At 56.0% G+C, this 20,226-nt stretch overlaps 1 protein-coding gene across 1 annotated transcript; it reads left to right on the top strand.

The window, feature by feature from the left end:
* The first annotated feature begins 150 nt into the window (after positions 1-150).
* On the top strand, positions 151-19,348 carry LOC119958802 (ovomucoid-like). The gene is made up of 5 exons (XM_038787305.1): positions 151-244; positions 11,710-11,856; positions 13,082-13,116; positions 17,411-17,523; positions 19,158-19,348. The coding sequence occupies exons 2-5, from the start codon at positions 11,802-11,804 to the stop codon at positions 19,201-19,203; spliced, it is 249 nt and encodes an 82-aa protein (XP_038643233.1). The 5' UTR covers positions 151-244; positions 11,710-11,801; the 3' UTR covers positions 19,204-19,348.
* The last annotated feature ends 878 nt before the right edge of the window (positions 19,349-20,226 follow it).

Below are 20,226 nucleotides of genomic sequence, written 5' to 3'. Positions count from 1 at the left end.
CCCTGGGCTCCCCCCTCACCACCCCCTGGGCTCCCCCCTCACCACCCCCTGGGCCCCTCCCCCGCCCCCACCACCACCCCCCACACTGCCGTTTCCTGCTCTGTTACATCACTATTGTCCTGGCTCCGGATTCTAAGATGCCCCCAAATCTCTAACAACAGAACGTTGGGAGGTTCTCTCGCCCTTGTTCTTCCGCGATGTACAGCTGTGTCGGCCCAGCCTGTAGCATTATCGTCTCACTGGAGTAATTACTAAGGGTTTGCAGTTAGAATGTTAAGCATTGACCATTTTTTACAGAATTCTCTAACAGCCTCGGCAGGCCTGGCTTCCAGCTGGATAGGCAGACACGTCCCCTCTGTGTGCACAGAGGGAGCCCCAGCTGGATAGGCAGGCACGTCCCCTCTGTGTGCACAGAGCGAGCCCCAGCTGGATAGGCAGACACGTCCCCTCTGTGTGCACAGAGCGAGCCCCAGCTGGATAGGCAGACACGTCCCCTCTGTGTGCACAGAGGGAGCCCCAGCTGGATGGGCAGACACGTCCCCTCTGTGTGCACAGAGGGAGCCCCAGCTGGATTGGCAGACACGTCCCCTCTGTGTGCACAGAGGGAGCCCCAGCTGGATAGGCAGACACGTCCCCTCTGTGTGCACAGAGCGAGCCCCAGCTGGATAGGCAGACACATCCCCTCTGTGTGCACAGAGGGAGCCCCAGCTGGATAGGCAGGCACGTCCCCTCTGTGTGCACAGAGCGAGCCCCAGCTGGATAGGCAGACACGTCCCCTCTGTGTGCACAGAGCGAGCCCCAGCTGGATAGGCAGACACGTCCCCTCTGTGTGCACAGAGGGAGCCCCAGCTGGATGGGCAGACACGTCCCCTCTGTGTGCACAGAGGGAGCCCCAGCTGGATTGGCAGACACGTCCCCTCTGTGTGCACAGAGGGAGCCCCAGCTGGATAGGCAGACACGTCCCCTCTGTGTGCACAGAGGGAGCCCCAGCTGGATTGGCAGACACGTCCCCTCTGTGTGCACAGAGGGAGCCCCAGCTGGATTGGCAGACACGTCCCCTCTGTGTGCACAGAGGGAGCCCCAGCTGGATGGGCAGACACGTCCCCTCTGTGTGCACAGAGGGAGCCCCAGCTGGATTGGCAGACAGGTCCCCTCTGTGTGCACAGAGGGAGCCCCAGCTGGATGGGCAGACACGTCCCCTCTGTGTGCACAGAGCGAGCCCCAGCTGGATAGGCAGACACGTCCCCTCTGTGTGCACAGAGGGAGCCCCAGCTGGATTGGCAGGCACGTCCCCTCTGTGTGCACAGAGGGAGCCCCAGCTGGATAGGCAGACACGTCCCCTCTGTGTGCACAGAGGGAGCCCCAGCTGGATAGGCAGACACGTCCCCTCTGTGTGCACAGAGGGAGCCCCAGCTGGATTGGCAGACACGTCCCCTCTGTGTGCACAGAGCGAGCCCCAGCTGGATTGGCAGACACGTCCCCTCTGTGTGCACAGAGGGAGCCCCAGCTGGATAGGCAGACACGTCCCCTCTGTGTGCACAGAGGGAGCCCCAGCTGGAGAGGCAGCCACGTCCCCTCTGTGTGCACAGAGGGAGCCCCAGCTGGATTGGCAGACACGTCCCCTCTGTGTGCACAGAGGGAGCCCCAGCTGGATTGGCAGACACGTCCCCTCTGTGTGCACAGAGGGAGCCCCAGCTGGATAGGCAGACACGTCCCCTCTGTGTGCACAGAGGGAGCCCCAGCTGGATAGGCAGACACGTCCCCTCTGTGTGCACAGAGCGAGCCCCAGCTGGATAGGCAGACACGTCCCCTCTGTGTGCACAGAGCGAGCCCCAGCTGGATAGGCAGACACGTCCCCTCTGTGTGCACAGAGCGAGCCCCAGCTGGATAGGCAGACACGTACCCTCTGTGTGCACAGAGGGAGCCCCAGCTGGATAGGCAGACACGTCCCCTCTGTGTGCACAGAGGGAGCCCCAGCTGGATGGGCAGACACGTCCCCTCTGTGTGCACAGAGGGAGCCCCAGCTGGATTGGCAGACACGTCCCCTCTGTGTGCACAGAGGGAGCCCCAGCTGGATAGGCAGACACGTCCCCTCTGTGTGCACAGAGGGAGCCCCAGCTGGATTGGCAGACACGTCCCCTCTGTGTGCACAGAGGGAGCCCCAGCTGGATTGGCAGACACGTCCCCTCTGTGTGCACAGAGGGAGCCCCAGCTGGATGGGCAGACACGTCCCCTCTGTGTGCACAGAGGGAGCCCCAGCTGGATTGGCAGACAGGTCCCCTCTGTGTGCACAGAGGGAGCCCCAGCTGGATGGGCAGACACGTCCCCTCTGTGTGCACAGAGCGAGCCCCAGCTGGATAGGCAGACACGTCCCCTCTGTGTGCACAGAGGGAGCCCCAGCTGGATTGGCAGGCACGTCCCCTCTGTGTGCACAGAGGGAGCCCCAGCTGGATTGGCAGACACGTCCCCTCTGTGTGCACAGAGGGAGCCCCAGCTGGATTGGCAGACACGTCCCCTCTGTGTGCACAGAGCGAGCCCCAGCTGGATTGGCAGGCACGTCCTCTCTGTGTGCACAGAGGGAGCCCCAGCTGGGTAGGCAGACACGTCCCCTCTGTGTGCACAGAGGGAGCCCCAGCTGGATTGGCAGACAGGTCCCCTCTGTGTGCACAGAGGGAGCCCCAGCTGGATTGGCAGACACGTACCCTCTGTGTGCACAGAGGGAGCCCCAGCTGGATTGGCAGACACGTCCCCTCTGTGTGCACAGAGGGAGCCCCAGCTGGATGGGCAGACACGTCCCCTCTGTGTGCACAGAGGGAGCCCCAGCTGGATTGGCAGACCCTCTGTGTGCACAGAGGGAGCCCCAGCTGGATTGGCAGACACGTCCCCTCTGTGTGCACAGAGGGAGCCCCAGCTGGATGGGCAGACACGTCCCCTCTGTGTGCACAGAGGGAGCCCCAGCTGGATTGGCAGACACGTCCCCTCTGTGTGCACAGAGGGAGCCCCAGCTGGATTGGCAGACACGTCCCCTCTGTGTGCACAGAGGGAGCCCCAGCTGGATTGGCAGACCCTCTGTGTGCACAGAGGGAGCCCCAGCTGGATTGGCAGACACGTCCCCTCTGTGTGCACAGAGGGAGCCCCAGCTGGATGGGCAGACACGTCCCCTCTGTGTGCACAGAGGGAGCCCCAGCTGGATTAGCAGACACGTCCCCTCTGTGTGCACAGAGGGAGCCCCAGCTGGATTGGCAGACACGTCCCCTCTGTGTGCACAGAGGGAGCCCCAGCTGGATTGGCAGACACGTCCCCTCTGTGTGCACAGAGGGAGCCCCAGCTGGATTGGCAGACACGTCCCCTCTGTGTGCACAGAGAACGGAGGGAGCCTCATTGGTCCCAATGCTGAACTTTTAAATCCCTTCTTTGGACGTAACCATTCAGTGACCATCCCCAGTGGGTCCCTGGAGAGAGCGATGATGGGCCTTCTTTATCATTCGCCGCCTTGACGGAGTGTCAGCCGGGCCTTTGATCCCCCCTTTGACAGAGGCTGGGTTTGAGATTCCAAACTGGGACGTCCTGCCACTTGGTGGGAACAAAGAACAAAGAACATTGACAAGTACAGTGCAGGAACAGGCCCTTCGGCCCTCCAAGCCTTTGCCAACCATGCTGCCCCAACTAAAAACAAACCCTTCTGCCCTTCCTCAGTCCGTATCCCTCTATTTCCTCCTTATTCATGGACCCATCCAGATGCCTCTGAAATGTTGCTAATGTGCTGCTTCCACCACATCCTCAGGCAGCGCGTTCCAGGCACCCACCACCCTCGGCGTGAAAATCTTACCCCGTACATCTCCCTTAAACTTTCCCCCTCTCACCTTGAGCCTGTGCCCCTGTGTAATTAACACTTCCACCCCTGGGAAAAAGCCTCTGACTATCCACCCTGTCTGTGCCTCTCAGAATTTTGTAGGCCTCTATCAGGTCTCCCCCTCGGTCTTTCCAGTGAAAACAATCCCGAGTTTATTCAACCGCTCCCCACAGCCAACACCCTGGAGACCCGGCAACTTCCCGGTGAACCTTCTTTGCACTGTTTCCAAAGCTTCCGCATCCTTCTGATAATGTGGTGACCAGAACTGCAGCAATACTCCAAATGCAGCCTAACCAAGGTTTTATACAGCTGCAACATGACTTGGATTGGATTGGATTTGTTTATTATGGGCAACACGGTGGCACAGTGGGTTAGCCCTGCTGCCTCATGGCGCCGAAGCCCCAGATTCGATCCCGGCCCTGGGTCACTGTCCGTGTGGAGTTTGCACATTCTCCCCGTGTCTGCGTGGGTTTCACCCCAAAGATGTGCAGGGTAATTTTTTTTAAAAAAGGATTTGTTCATTGTCACGTGTACCGAGGTACAGTGAAAAGTATTTTTCTGCGAGCAGCTCAACAGATCATTCAGTACGTGGGAAGAAAAGGGAATAAAAGAAAATACATAATAGGGCAACACAAGGTACACAATGTAACTACGTCAGCACCGGCATTGGGTGAAGCAGACAGGGTGTAGTGTTAATGAGGTCAGTGCATAACAGGGTCATTTAGGAGTCTGGTGACAGTGGGGAAGAAGCTGTTTTTGAGTCTGTTCGTGCGTGTTCTCAGACTTCTGTATCTCCTGCCCGATGGAAGAAGTTGGAAGAGTGAGTAAGCCGGGTGGGAGGGATCCTTGATTATGCTGCCCGGTTTCCCCCGGCAGCGGGAGGTGTAGATGGAGTCCATGGATGGGAGGCAGGTTTGTGTGATTGACTGGGCGGTGTTCACGACTCTCTGAAGTTCCTTGCGGTCCTGGGCCGAGCAGTTGCCATACCAGGCTGTGATGCAGCCCGATAGGATGCTTTCTATGGTGCATCTGTAAAAGTTGGTAAGAGTTAATGTGGACATGCCGAATTTCCTTAGTTTCCTGAGGAAGTATAGGCGCTGTTGTGCTTTCTTGGTGATAGCGTCGACGTGAGTGGACCAGGATAGATTTTTGGAGATGTGCACCCCTAGTAATTTGAAACTGCTAACCATCTCCACCTCGGCCCCGTTGATGCTGACAGGGGTGTGTACAGTACTTTGCTTCCTGAAGTCAATGACCAGCTCTTTAGTTTTGCTGGCATTGAGGGAGAGATTGTTGTCGTTGCACCACTCCACTAGGTTCTCTATCTCCCTCCTGTATTCTGACACGTCGTTATTCGAGATCCGGCCCACTATGGTCGTATCGTCAGCAAACTTGTAGATGGAGATGGAACCAAGTTTTGCCACACAGTCGTGTGTGTACAGGGAGTAGAGTAGGGGGCTAAGTATGCAGCCTTGCGGGGCCCCGGTATTGAGGACTATTGTGGAGGAGGTGTTGTTCATTCTTACTGACTGTGGTCTGAGGGTCAGAAAGTCAAGGATCCAGTTGCAGAGTGGAGAGCCAAGTCCTAGGTTTTGGAGCTTTGATATGAGCTTGGCTGGGATTATGGTGTTGAAGGCGGAGCTGTAGTCAATAAATAGGAGTCTGATGCAGGAGTCCTTGTTGTCGAGATGCTCTAGGGATGAGTGCAGGGCCAGGGAAATGGCGTCTGATGTGGACCGGTTGCGACGGTATGCGAATTGAAGTGGGTCAAGGTGTTCCGGGAGTATGGAGGTGATGCGCTTCATGATCAGCCTCTCGACGCACTTCACTTTCCACTGCGGCTTTGTAGCCGGTTATGTTGTTTAGTCCTTGCCACAACCGCCGAGAGTCTGTCTGTGACTCTAGCTTAGTTTGATATTCTCTCTTGGCATCTCGGATGGCTTTGCGGAGGTCGTACCTGGATTTCTTGTATCGGACAGGGTCGTCTGCCTTGAACGCCTCAGATCTGTCCTTCAGTAGGGAGTCAATCTCGCGGTTGAGCCATGGTTTCCGGTTGGGGAACGTACGTACTGCTTTCTTTGGCACGCAGTCGTCCACACATTTGCTGATGAAGTCTGTGACGGTGGTGACATACTCATTTAAGTTAGTCGCTGAGTTCTTAAATATGGACCAGTCCACTGTCTCCAAGCAGTCACATAAGAGCTCTTCTGTCTCCTCGGACCAGCACTGCACAACCTTCTTAGCTGGATTCTCCCGCTTGAGTTTCTGCTTGTAAGCCGGGAGAAGGAGCACAGTCTTATGGTCTGATTTCCCAAAGTGCGGTCGAGGGATGGAACGGTAGGCGCCCTTGATTTTTGAATAGCAGTGGTCAAGAGTGTTGTCGCCCCTGGTGGGACAGGAGATGTGCTGGTGGAATTTTGGCAGTACACTCTTGAGGTTGGCCTTGTTGAAGCCTCCGGCCACGATGAACAAGGCCTCCGGGTGTTCTGTTTCGTAGTTGTTTAGAACTGTGTACAGTTCATTCAGGACTTCCCAACTGTACTCAATGCCCTGGCTGATGAAGGCAAGCACGCCCTATACCTTCTTAATCACCTTGGCCACGTGTTGCCACTTTTAAGGAACTGTGGACCTGCACACCCAGATCCCTCTGTATGTTGATGTTCCTGAGGGTTCTGCCATTTACAATATAATTCATACCTAGATTTGATCCTCCAAAATGCATCACCTCGCATTTGTCCGGATTAAACTCCAGTTGCCATTTCTGTGCCCAGGTCTCCAGTCTATCTATATCCCGTTGTATCCTCTGACAATCCTCGGCACTATCAGCAACTCCACCAATCCTCGTGTCATCCACAAACCTACTAATCAGACCACCCAAATTTTCCTCCAGATCATTTATACAGACTGCAACAACAGAGGTCCCAGCACTGATCCCTACGGAACACCACTAGCTACAGATCTCCATTCAGAAAAACATCCTTCCACCGCTACTCTCTGTCTTCTGTAACCAAGCCAGTTCTGTATCCATCTAGCCAGCCCACTCGAATCCCATGTGATTTTAGTTTTTGTACCAGTCTGCCATGTGGGACCTTGTCAAACGCTTTATTAAAGTCCATATAAACTACATCCACAGCCCTTCCCTCATCAATTTTCTTTGTCCCCTCTTCAAAAAACTCAATCAAGTTGGTGAGACATGACCTTTCCCAGAAAACCATGCTGCCTGTCACTAACTGGTCCATTTTCCTCCAAATGTCCATATATCCTGTCTCTCCGTATCATTTCCAAACGATTCCCCATCACTGATGTCAGGCTCACTGGCCTATAATTTGCTGGATTATCCCGGCTTCCTTTCTTAAACAAGGGAACAACAGTCCTCTGGAACCCCGCCTGTGGTCAAAGAGGATGTGAAGATATCTGTTAAGGCCCCAGCTATTTCTCCCCTTGCCTCCCGCAGTATCCTGGGCTAGATCCCATCCGGCCCTGGGGACTTGTCTACCTTAATGCAATTTAGATACTCAACACTTCCTCCTTTGATATATTGATGTTCAGAAGAGCTTTCACACACCCATCCCTGACCTCAACATCCGCCCTGTCCTTCTCCCTGGTGAATACCGATGCAAAGTTTTCATGAAGGATTTCACCCACTTCCTGTGGTTCCCTCCATCGTCCCTGAGTGGGGGCTAGTCTTTCTCTCTCTACCCCTTTCTCCCACTTTATTGTCAACATGCTGTACTGAGGATGATGGTGATATCCTGTAGGGAGACATCGAGATGTGGGGACCTGTACCCAGTCAGTGAGATGTGGGGGGTGTACCCAGTCAGTGAGATGTGGGGGGGGGGGTGTGTACCCAGTCAGTGAGATGTGGGGGGTGTGTACCCAGTCAGTGAGATGTGGGGGGGGGGGTGTACCCAGTCAGTGAGATGTGGGGAGGGTGTACCCAGTCAGTGAGATGTGGGGGGTGTACCCAGTCAGTGAGATGTGGGGGGGGGGGGTGTGTACCCAGTCAGTGAGATGTGGGGGGGGGGGGGTGTACCCAGTCAGTGAGATGTGGGGGGTGTACCCAGTCAGTGAGATGTGGGGGGGGGGGGGTGTGTACCCAGTCAGTGAGATGTGGGGGGTGTGTACCCAGTCAGTGAGATGTGGGGGGGGGGGGTGTACCCAGTCAGTGAGATGTGGGGGGTGTGTACCCAGTCAGTGAGATGTGGGGGGGGTGTACCCAGTCAGTGAGATGTGGGGGGTGTGTACCCAGTCAGTGAGATGTGGGGGGGGGTGTACCCAGTCAGTGAGATGTGGGGGGTGTACCCAGTCAGTGAGATGTGGGGGGGTGTACCCAGTCAGTGAGATGTGGGGGGGGGGGTGTGTACACAGTCAATGAGATGTGGGAGGGGGGGTGTGTACCCAGTCAGTGAGATGTGTGGGGGGGGGGTGTACCCAGTCAGTGAGATGTGGGGGGGGGGGGGGTGTACCCAGTCAGTGAGATGTGGGGGGGGGTGTACCCAGTCAGTGAGATTGGGGGGGGGGGTGTACCCAGTCAGTGAGATGTGGGGGGGGGGGGGGTGTACCCAGTCAGTGAGATGTGGGGGGGTGTACCCAGTCAGTGAGATGTGGGGGGGGGGTGTACCCAGTCAGTGAGATGTGGGGGGGGGGGGTATACCCAGTCAGTGAGATGTGGGGGGGGGGTGTACCCAGTCAGTGAGATGTGGGGGGGGGGGGGGTGTACCCAGTCAGTGAGATGTGGGGGGGGTATACCCAGTCAGAGATGTGGGGGGGGGGGTGTACCCAGTCAGTGAGATGTGGGGGGGGGTATACCCAGTCAGAGATGTGGGGGGGGGGTGTACCCAGTCAATGAGATGTGGGGGGGGGGTGTACCCAGTCAGTGAGATGTGGGGGGGGGGGGGTATACCCAGTCAGTGAGATGTGGGGGGGGGGGTGTACCCAGTCAGTGAGATGTGGGGGGGGTGTACCCAGTCAGTGAGATGTGGGGGGGGGGGGTACCCAGTCAGTGAGATGTGGGTGGGGGGGGGTACCCAGTCAGTGAGATGTGGGGGGGGGGTGTACCCAGTCAGTGAGATGTGGGGGGGGGGGTGTACCCAGTCAGTGAGATGTGGGGGGGGGGGGTGTGTACCCAGTCAGTGAGATGTGTGGGGGGGGGGTGTACCCAGTCAGTGAGATGTGGGGGGGGGGGGTGTACCCAGTCAGTGAGATGTGGGGGGGGGGTGTACCCAGTCAGTGAGATGTGGGGGGGGGGGGGGGGTGTACCCAGTCAGTGAGATGTGGGGGGGGGGTGTACCCAGTCAGTGAGATGTGGGGGGGGGGTGTACCCAGTCAGTGAGATGTGGGGGGGGGGGGGTGTACCCAGTCAGTGAGATGTGGGGGGGGGGGGGGTGTGTACCCAGTCAGTGAGATGTGGGGGGTGTGTACCCAGTCAGTGAGATGTGGGGGGGGGGGGGTGTACCCAGTCAGTGAGATGTGGGGGGTGTGTACCCAGTCAGTGAGATGTGGGGGGGGGGGGGGGTACCCAGTCAGTGAGATGTGGGGGGGGGGGGGGTGTACCCAGTCAGTGAGATGTGGGGGGGGTGTACCCAGTCAGTGAGATGTGGGGGGGGTGTACCCAGTCAGTGAGATGTGGGGGGTGTGTACCCAGTCAGTGAGATGTGGGGGGGGGGTGTACCCAGTCAGTGAGATGTGGGGGGTGTACCCAGTCAGTGAGATGTGGGGGGGTGTACCCAGTCAGTGAGATGTGGGGGGGGGGGTGTGTACACAGTCAATGAGATGTGGGAGGGGGGGTGTGTACCCAGTCAGTGAGATGTGTGGGGGGGGGGGGTGTACCCAGTCAGTGAGATGTGGGGGGGGGGGGGGTGTACCCAGTCAGTGAGATGTGGGGGGGGGGGGGTACCCAGTCAGTGAGATTGGGGGGGGGGTGTACCCAGTCAGTGAGATGTGGGAGGGGGGGTGTACCCAGTCAGTGAGATGTGGGGGGGTGTACCCAGTCAGTGAGATGTGGGGGGGGGGGGTGTACCCAGTCAGTGAGATGTGGGGGGGGGGGGTATACCCAGTCAGTGAGATGTGGGGGGGGGGGGGGTGTACCCAGTCAGTGAGATGTGGGGGGGGTATACCCAGTCAGAGATGTGGGGGGGGGGTGTACCCAGTCAGTGAGATGTGGGGGGGGGTATACCCAGTCAGAGATGTGGGGGGGGGGGTGTACCCAGTCAATGAGATGTGGGGGGGGGGGTGTACCCAGTCAGTGAGATGTGGGGGGGGGGGGGGTATACCCAGTCAGTGAGATGTGGGGGGGGGGGTGTACCCAGTCAGTGAGATGTGGGGGGGGGTGTACCCAGTCAGTGAGATGTGGGGGGGGGGGCTACCCAGTCAGTGAGATGTGGGTGGGGGGGGGTACCCAGTCAGTGAGATGTGGGGGGGGGGGGTACCCAGTCAGTGAGATGTGGGGGGGGGGGTGTACCCAGTCAGTGAGATGTGGGGGGGGGGGGGTGTGTACCCAGTCAGTGAGATGTGTGGGGGGGGGGTGTACCCAGTCAGTGAGATGTGGGGGGGGGGGGGTGTACCCAGTCAGTGAGATGTGGGGGGGGGTGTACCCAGTCAGTGAGATGTGGGGGGGGGGGGGGGGTTGTACCCAGTCAGTGAGATGTGGGGGGGGGTGTGTACCCAGTCAGTGAGATGTGGGGGGGGGTGTACCCAGTCAGTGAGATGTGGGGGGGGTGTACCCAGTCAGTGAGATGTGGGGGGGGGGGGTGTACCCAGTCAGTGAGATGTGGGGGGGGGGGGTGTACCCAGTCAGTGAGATGTGGGGGGGGGGGTGTACCCAGTCAGTGAGATGTGGGGGGGGGGTGTACCCAGTCAGCGAGATGTGGGGGGGGGGTGTACCCAGTCAGTGAGATGTGGGGGGGGGGTGTACCCAGTCAGTGAGATGTGGGGGGGGGGGTGTACCCAGTCAGTGTGATGTGGGGGGGGGGGGGTGTACCCAGTCAGTGAGACGTGGGGGGTGTGTACCCAGTCAGTGAGATGTGGGGGGTGTGTACCCAGTGAGTGAGATGTGGGGGGGGGGGGGGGGGTGTACCCAGTCAGTGAGATGTGGGGGGGGGGGGGTGTACCCAGTCAGTGAGATGTGGGGGGGGGTGTACCCAGTCAGTGAGATGTGGGGGGGGGGTGTACCCAGTCAGCGAGATGTGGGGGGGGGGGGTGTACCCAGTCAGTGAGATGTGGGGGGGGGGGGTGTACCCAGTCAGTGAGATGTGGGGGGGGGGGGTGTACCCAGTCAGTGAGAGGTGGGGGGGGGGGGGTGTGTACCCAGTCAGTGAGATGTGTGGGGGGGGGGTGTACCCAGTCAGTGAGATGTGGGGGGGGGGGATGTACCCAGTCAGTGAGATGTGGGGGGGGGGGGGTGTACCCAGTCAGTGAGATGTGGGGGGGGGTGTACCCAGTCAGTGAGATGTGGGGGGGGGGGGTGGTGTACCCAGTCAGTGAGATGTGGGGGGGGGGGTGTACCCAGTCAGTGAGATGTGGGGGGGGGGGGCGGGGGGTGTACCCAGTCAGTGAGATGTGGGGAGGGTGTACCCAGTCAGTGAGATGTGGAGGGTGTGTACCCAGTCAGTGAGATGTGGGTGATTTCCTGCACCGTATCTTTGGAGTGGGATTTGAGTGTGGCGAGTCAGATTGCAGCTCACTTGTATTTCTCTCTGTTCTGTGACGTTGATTGTGGTGGAGTCCCCGCGTGGGATCTTCCTGTGCAGGCTGCCAGAGAGTTGAATAGGGTTCTCTGCGAACGCATCGCTCTTTCACCAAATTGTCCTTTCAAAAACAACCCTTTGTCACCTTTTTTTTTGCAAAATCATTTTCAGAACATGACTCACGAGGTTACAGAGAGGAATACTGTGTCGATGCCACTGTGTAAACGCGCTGAACCGCCTGCCTCCTGTCCTGCAGCTTCACGATGAGGATCGGCCGAGTCACTCTCGTCGCAATGTCTGTGGTTCTTGCAACTGTCGGTGAGCGACATTCTTTGTTATGGCCGCATTTCCTGTGCTAATTGGGAGATGTATTCCATCCCTCAGAGGCGCAGGCCGTGAACCATGCACAGTCCAGAACTGTGTTCAGGTGTTACACCAGGTCCTGGGGTGGGGTGAGCGATACTGTTCCCATTGAGATCTCCTCATTGCTCCGTTATATCACCCTGATTGGTCAGCACTTTTTGCCATGACTCGGAACATAAGAACTAGGAGCAGGAGTCGGCCATCTGCCCCCTCAAGCCTGCTCCGCTATTCAATAAGATCATGGCTGAAATTGTTGAGCCCGTGCCCCGGAACCTGGCATTTCCCATCTCCGTGGGGGAGGGCGGGGTTGGGTGGGGGTATACGCTTGCGTGATTGGCTGAAGCTATTCAGGTCACCAGCTGAAGAGCAGCAATGTGGAGTCCGGGATGTGAAGCTTAGAACAGGTAGGAGATCTGAACTTGGCAGAGTCGCCTGGATGATCAGGGGGTGCTTTTGAAGAAATAGAGTATCCTTTGGATGGGGTCCCGAGGCGCCTTTGGAGGGGGTAAGGCACCATTTGGGGGAATATAAGGCACCCCTTGGGATTGTTGAACGTGAACATGAAACGTACACATTTTGCGCACCAAGTTATTTGAGCTGTTGAGCTGTCCTGGAGCTGTCCAGCTGTCAAGGAACTGTCCAGCTGCCAAAGAACTGTCCGGGAGCTCTCCAGCTGTCAGTGTTATCCAGGAAGGGTCAAAGCTGTCACAGAACTGTGCAAGGTGACTAAGTGAGTTTGAGGGGGTGAAGGCAAAGTGTGGTGGATGGGTAGGGTAGGTTGTATGGGGCAATGGAGGTGGGTGGAGGGCCATGGGTTGGCCTAAAGGGGTATGGGGGCCATGGGGGTGGTAAAGGGATGTTAAATTGCGCAGGGAATATGGGAGTCATAGGGGTTGGGTGGTGGTGGGGGGGGGAATAGATTGGCAGAGGGGTATAGGGGCCATGGGGAGATCTGGATCAGCACAGGAATCATGGCTTGGCATGGATGGGGCCTTGGGAATGTGTCGGGGGGGTGGGGGGGGGGGGGGGGAAGGGACGGAGAAACGTTTCTTGTTTCATCTTTACTTACTTGGTGTTTCTCTCAAGTTGAACTCCCAAGTAAACATTGTCCGGGATTATCCGCACATTGGGATTCTGAATGCCGAGACCTTTTAACCATCTCCCTGTTTTCCCGTTTCAGATCTGGCCAAGATTCAACATTCCCACAAAAACCAGGTGAAGGTCTAACTTTAATCTTGCTTGTGGTTGTCGAGTTCTCTTTGCCGTCTCCACATCACGGCCAGTGTGGGAAATGCACAGACTGGCATCGGTACTCACGGACCTGCAGGTCCCAGGTCCAAGCTGACTGGAGCCGAGGGGGGAAAACCCACTGGGAATATCTCTTGGTGATCGCCCTAGTCACGGAGCGAATATTTCCTTTCTGCCTGTGATCGGGATGTTTTCTCTGGAATGGGAGGGGGGGGGTTGTCCGTTCTTACCCTCAGAGTGTGGCTCCCAATTCAATCATTTCAGGAGCAAACATTATGGGAGGGGGTGGGGGTGGGGGCGGCCGGGTTGGGGGGGGGGGGGGGGGGGGCGCTGTTATTCAAGGATTGTTTTATTTTTGCCGGTTCTTCAATGCTCAAGTTTCCTACCAGTCAAATTTAATTGCGATGCCGTCTAGAATGTGAAAATGAAAATGGCTTATTGTCACGAGTAGGCTTCAATTAAGTTACTGTGAAAAGCCCCTAGTCGCCACATTCCGGCGCCTGTTTGGGGAGGCTGGTACGGCTGAGTGCAGGACATCACCACATCAGGAGAGGGCCCAACAGAAGGTGGGGGGGGGGGGGGGGGGGGGGGGGGGGAGGGGGGGGGGGGGGGTGTGACAGGACGTTCATTCAGCAATTACACATTTGGGTGTTAAAGTTTACTAAAGTTACCAATTTACTCAGCCCCAGAGTGAGGAAACCAGCTTTCCCACGACGATCCAGATGTGAGGATGGGGAAAGAACATAGAACACACAGTGCAGAAGGAGGCCATTCGGCCCATTGAGTCTGCACCGACCCACTTAAGTCCTCACTTCCACCCTATCCCCATAACCCAATAACCCCTCCTCACCTTTTTGTTTTGGACACTAAGGGCAATTGATCACGGCCAATCCACCTAACCCGCACATCTTTGGACTGTGGGAGGAAACCGGAGCACCCGGAGGAAACCCACGCAGACACGGGGAGAACGTGCTCCGCACAGACAGTGACCCCAGTGGGGAATCGAACCTGGGACCCTGGCACTGTGAAGCCACAGTGCTAACCACTGTGCTGCCGTGCTGCCTGTACTGCTTTGAGCTGCTGTGCCTTTGAGGCCTCCCACTTGAGGGGAATGAGTATTAGTGCCTCGGAGACCCTGGGAGGGGGGGTGCTGTCATGCCACCTTGTTCCTGTGGAATCCATCGCCGGGCCTCTCACTGGGAGGCTGGCGTTCCCACCCAATCCTGGTGCCACAACCCATTTCAAATTCAAATCGGGGTCCTACCATGTACATAGGACCAGGACTGCAATTCATACTGGGGCCTGCCCACACACAGCAGCTGCTGCTAGCCGAGCTGAAGGAAGTTACCACAGAAGCTGCCTGGATGTTAAATGTCTGTCGAAGGGGAAAAAAAATAATAGTCAAGGGGCAGGATTTCCATTTCCAATAGAGGGATAGTACGGAAGGTGCAGAAGACTAACACCTTTGGTGGTTGCGAGCAGAATGTGAGACCCATCGACACATCCAAGTTCAGATTATTGACCACTTTGAACTTGTTCAACTGAACTTGTTTAATTGAGCAGATTAAGAAGTCTGACACCAGGTTAAAGTCCAACAGGTTTGTTTCAAATCACTAGCTTTCGGAGCACTGCTCCTTCCTCAAGTGGATCGATTAATTGAATTTGCCGGCCGTAACAAAGACAAACCTGGAGTTTGTACGGGGACCCTGGGTTACTTGACCCAGGCGGCGGCCAGTGGAAGGGGGGGGGGGTTGAGTCACAGCAGCGAATGAGTCACGGAGACGTAACTCAATTTGCTGGGCCCAGTAAAGGGTGTATTGGCCCAGAGGGAGGTGCCCATCCATTGACCCACCCGGGTGAGCAGATTTAATGGGGTTAGTGGTTTCCGGGCACTTGCCCCCTGGAGAAGGTTGTGACTCTGGAAGGGATCGCAGGGTCAGGAGAGGGGGAGCTCCCCCTGCCGCTGTTGACAAGCACGCCAGCCACCGGGGTACTCTGAGGCAGGTCTGAGGAACAAGGAGGGCCGACATTGGCCATTATCAAGGAACACGGAGCAGTCCACGCCCAACCTGCCAGAGGCCAAGATACATACGGAGCTTGTCCCTAGATTCTGCCCCATCCCCGTATCGAGCTGGAGGCCGAAGGCCGCTGACGGTGCAGACTCCCGTTACACATTGCAGCATTTCCCTGGAGAGAGCACCCACTCCCTGTTCCTCTTCCGTCTCTGTGAGGATTGGCAACGCAGCAACTACATCGAAACATCGTCACCAACACTCCAGACCATCTCCAGGCGCATTCCCAGGCAAATACTCAATCTAACTTACCTGTCCTCAGGGCGTTTACACCCTTTGAACGAAGAAGTTCTTCCCAACGTCTCTTCTGAACGGTCTGGCCCTAATTTTTCATCTGTACTGCCTAGTTTCAGAATCTCCAACCAGTGGAAATAGTTGATCTTTATCTCCCGTCTTTCCCTGCTAATGTCTTGAAGACTTCGATCAGATCACCCCTTAAACCTTCCAAATTTGAGCAAAAGCAGGTCCAATTGGGGAATCTCTCCTCGTAAGTCAACCCCTCTAATTCAGGCAGCATTTTTGTAAACCCAGGTTGCTCTCCCTCAGAGGCCAAAATATCCTTCCTAGGGTGCGGCACCCAGAACTGCTCCCAGTGACTCTGAGTGGGGTCTAACCAGGGGTTTGTAAAGCTGCAGCATAACCCCTGCGTCTTTATATTCCAATCCTCTGCATATAAAGGCCAGCATTCCATTCGCCTTTTCGATTATTTTCTGCACTTGTTCCTGGTGTTTGAAGGATCTCCCCCCCCCCCCCAAAGTTTCTTTAGACATCCACATTACCCATCCTCTTTCCATTTAGAAAGTACCCTGCCCTATCCTATTCTGGTCCAAAATGGGCAACCTCACACTGACTTACATTAAATTCCATCTGCCACAACTTTTCCCATTCACCTCGTCTGTCAATATCTCCTTGCAGCTTTATGCTGTCATCTAGATTGTCCACAATGCTACCTAAATCCGCAAATTTGGGTTTCTGACTTTCTCTGCCACCATCCAAGTCATTAATGAATGATGTGAATAATTGAGGAGCTAACACAGATCCGTGTGGTACATCACTGGTCACCTCCAGCCAATCAGAGTAGTTACCCATTATCCCCACTCTCTGTCACCTGTCGCTCAGCCAATTTCCTAACCATTTGCCCTCAACTCCCTGGGCTTCCACCTCAGTGAACAGTCTCTCCTGTGGAACTGTGTCAAGTGTCTTCTGGAAGTCCATGTAAATGACATCCATCAACATTCCCCTGTCCACTACCTTAGCCACCTCTTCAGAAAATTCAATAAGGTGTGTCGGGTATGGCCTACCCTTCACGATTCCATGCTAGCTCTTCCTGATCGATCGAGACTTTTGCGAGGTGTTCCGTTACCCCATCCCTGATTTTAGACTCCAGCTGTTTCCCTGCCACAGATGTTAGGCTAACCAATTCCCTTTTTTCCCCCCTTTCAACCTTCTTAAAAAATGGAGTGACATATGCAATTTCCCAATCCAGAGGGATGACTCCTGAATCCAGGGAATTCTGAAAGATTATAGTTGGGGCATCTGCAATGTGCTCGCCGACTTCCATCAACACCCTAGGATGGGCCCCGTCTGATCCTGGGGATTTGTCACTCTTTAGTATCATTACTCTCCTAGTTAGTGATGCTGCAATTACGTTAATTGGATTGAGTCCCTGTCCTCTTTGGAATATACATTTTTCCAGGACTTCCGGCAAGTTTTCCTCCTTTTCAGCTGTAAATACTGAGGCAAAGTAATTGTTCGACATGTCTGCCATTTCCCCATCATCACCGACAACGAGGTGAATTCTCCGCTGCTGGAATCTCCGTTTTGCCGGCAGCCCGGCGCTGCCCGTGGGTTTCCCGGAGGGGTGGGGTGGCCACAATGAGTATCCCGTTGGCTGGAGGCAGGAACGGGCGGATCCCGGAGCCGGCCGCGGCGCTCCGCTGAGGAACACTGGGCTGGGGAGGCGGAGAATTCACCCCATTGTTCTTGACCCCTCGCACCGTTTCTCACGTAATTCTAAAATGTCTTCCATTGATTGTGACGCCCTTTGCCAGTTCCTTCTCAGACCCCCTTTTAGTCGCTCTGATAAGCTGCTTTGTGACTTTGCCGTTTGTTGCCGCTTTCGGTGCTGTGCAATTTAACTTTCCACCCAGAGTTTTTGATAGAATGGTGTTGATGTTGAACATTTTCAGCCGCATTGCGAGGATTACCCTAACGCCCCAGTCTGTACCAGGGAATACATCCCGGTGTGTGACGTGGATGGCAACACCTTCCCGAACCGGTGTGTCCTGTGTGGCGAGGTGAGGTGAGTGACTGCTGCCGGTCTCGATGACTCAGCTGGGGAGGGGGGGGGGGGGGGGGGGGGGGGCTCAGCTGGGGGGGGGGGGGGGGCTCAGCTGGGGGGGCTCAGCTGGGGGGGCTCAGCTGGGGGGGGGGGGCTATGCTTCGGTTACAGATCAGGCCGGAAACCCCCTTTGGAAATCCACAGACAATCTACCATCGCACCCAGGAAACGGAGATTTGTATCGTGTGTGACACACACGTAACGATATACAGACAAGCAGCTAATGGACACAGAGAACAGGACATGACCAATGAGCAGGCAGGACACTCAGGGGTGGGATCTGACTGTAAAAGACACGAGGCCCTCACACTCCGCCTCTTTCCGCTGATCAACATCTAGAGAGTCAGTCAAGGGTGTATGTACAGTATCACACCTCCACCACGTGGCTAAGGGCTAGTCTGGCTCAGTCAGACAGAGTAACCACACTTAAGTTAGCAGAGAGTCGAACTCACAGAGAACTGTGCTAACTGTGCTACTGGTTCAATAAACCCGATTGAACTAACCTCAAAGTCTGGAGAAGCTTTCTGATCTAAGCTGCATCCTGTAGCAGCCAGTGTTAGACCAGTGGACCTACCACGACAGTGTGGATTTTGAGACCCCCCCCTTCCTCGGGAAGTGTTGGGTATGATTTACCACCTTGTTCGGCCTCACGGTAGCATGGTGGTTAGCATAAATGCTTCACAGCTCCAGGGTCCCGGGTTCGATTCCCGGCTGGGTCACTGTCTGTGCGGAGTCTGCACGTCCTCCCCGTGTGTGCGTGGGTTTCCTCCGGGTGCTCCGGTTTCCTCCCACAGTCCAAAGATGTGCGGGTTAGGTGGATTGGCCAGGCTAAATTGCTCGTAGTGTCCTAAAAAGTAAGGTGGTGGGCGGGTGGGGGGTGGGGGGGGGGGGGTTGTTGGGTTACGGGTATAGGGTGGGTTTGAGTAGGGTGATCATTGCTCGGCACAACATCGAGGGCCGAAGGGCCTGTTCTGTGCTGTACTGTTCTATGTTCTATGTTCCTGATGTGGTTGTGGATGCGGTACAGCGGTTAGCACTGCGGCTTCACAGCGCCAGGGTCCCGGGTTCGATTCCCGGCTTGGGTCACTGTCTGTGCGGAGTCTGCACGTTCTCTCCGTGTCTGCGTGGGTTTCCTCCGGGTGCTCCGGTTTCCTCCGGGTGCTCCGGTTTCCTCCCACAAGTCCTGAAAGACGTGCTGTTGGGTGAATTGGACGTTCTGAATTCTCCCTCCGTGTACCCGAACAGGCGCCGGAATGTGGCGACTAGGGGCTTTTCCCAGTAACTCCATTGCAGTGTTAATGTCAGCCAACTTGTGACAATAAAGATTATTATTATGAGATGTGCGGGTTGGCCAGGATTGATTGCCCCCTCAGTGTACAGGGATGTACAGGTTAGGCTGTAGGATTACAGGGACGGGGTGGCCAAGGTAGAATGCTGATTTGGAGGGTCGGTGCAGCTCAATGGGCCGAATGGCCTCCTTCTGTACGGTAGGAGTTCTGTGATTCCAACCTCTCTCAGCCTGCTTTCCCCTCCTTGAGTTGAAAAGCCAGGGAAGTAGGCCCCAGTGGTAACCATGACGTTTGTTTTCTTTACAGATTACGTGGAAAAAAGATTTTAATAAAACACTTTGGGGAATGCTAATTGCTGAAGCTCGATAATGCTGGGACTTCCCTTTCTGGAAATATCAGTAAGAATCTGTGACTGAAGATGCAAACTTGGAGATATATGTGCAGATAAATAACTGATGGTAGAATTTCCCATTCAATAAATTCACAATTTGAATGCACTGTCTTGAATTGTTTTTTATAAATACAGCTCGACCAGCGAGGGAGGCAAGAGTGAGACCTCATTCCCAGCTGGGAATCTCCCACCTCATTCCCAGCTGGGATTCTCCCACCTCATTCCCAGCTGGGAATCTCCCACCTCATTCCCAGCTGGGATTCCCCCACCTCATTCCCAGCTGGGATATCTCCCACCTCATTCCCAGCTGGGATTCCCCCACCTCATTCCCAGCTGGGATATCTCCCACCTCATTCCCAGCTGGGAATCTCCCACCTCATTCCCAGCTGGGATTCTCCCACCTCATTCCCAGCTGGGATTCTCCCACCTCATTCCCAGCTGGGAATCTCCCACCTCATTCCCAGCTGGGATTCCCCCACCTCATTCCCAGCTGGGAATCTCCCACCTCATTCCCAGCTGGGATATCTCCCACCTCATTCCCAGCTGGGATTCCCCAACCTCATTCCCAGCTGGGATATCTCCCACCTCATTCCCAGCTGGGAATCACCCACCTCATTCCCAGCTGGGATTCTCCCACCTCATTCCCAGCTGGGAATCTCCCACCTCATTCCCAGCTGGGAATCTCCCACCTCATTCCCAGCTGGGATTCCCCCACCTCATTCCCAGCTGGGATTCTCCCACCTCATTCCCAGCTGGGATATCTCCCACCTCATTCCCAGCTGGGATTCCCCCACCTCATTCCCAGCTGGGATATCTCCCACCTCATTCCCAGCTGGGATTCCCCCACCTCATTCCCAGCTGGGAATCCCCCACCTCATTCCCAGCTGGGAATCTCCCATCTCATTCCCAGCTGGGATATCTCCCACCTCATTCCCAGCTGGGATATCTCCCACCTCATTCCCAGCTGGGAATCTCCCACCTCAT

Source organism: Scyliorhinus canicula, chromosome 31, assembly GCF_902713615.1.
Source record: "Scyliorhinus canicula chromosome 31, sScyCan1.1, whole genome shotgun sequence".
Lineage (NCBI taxonomy): Eukaryota > Metazoa > Chordata > Chondrichthyes > Carcharhiniformes > Scyliorhinidae > Scyliorhinus > Scyliorhinus canicula.
This window is presented reverse-complemented; position numbering and strand designations above follow the sequence as displayed.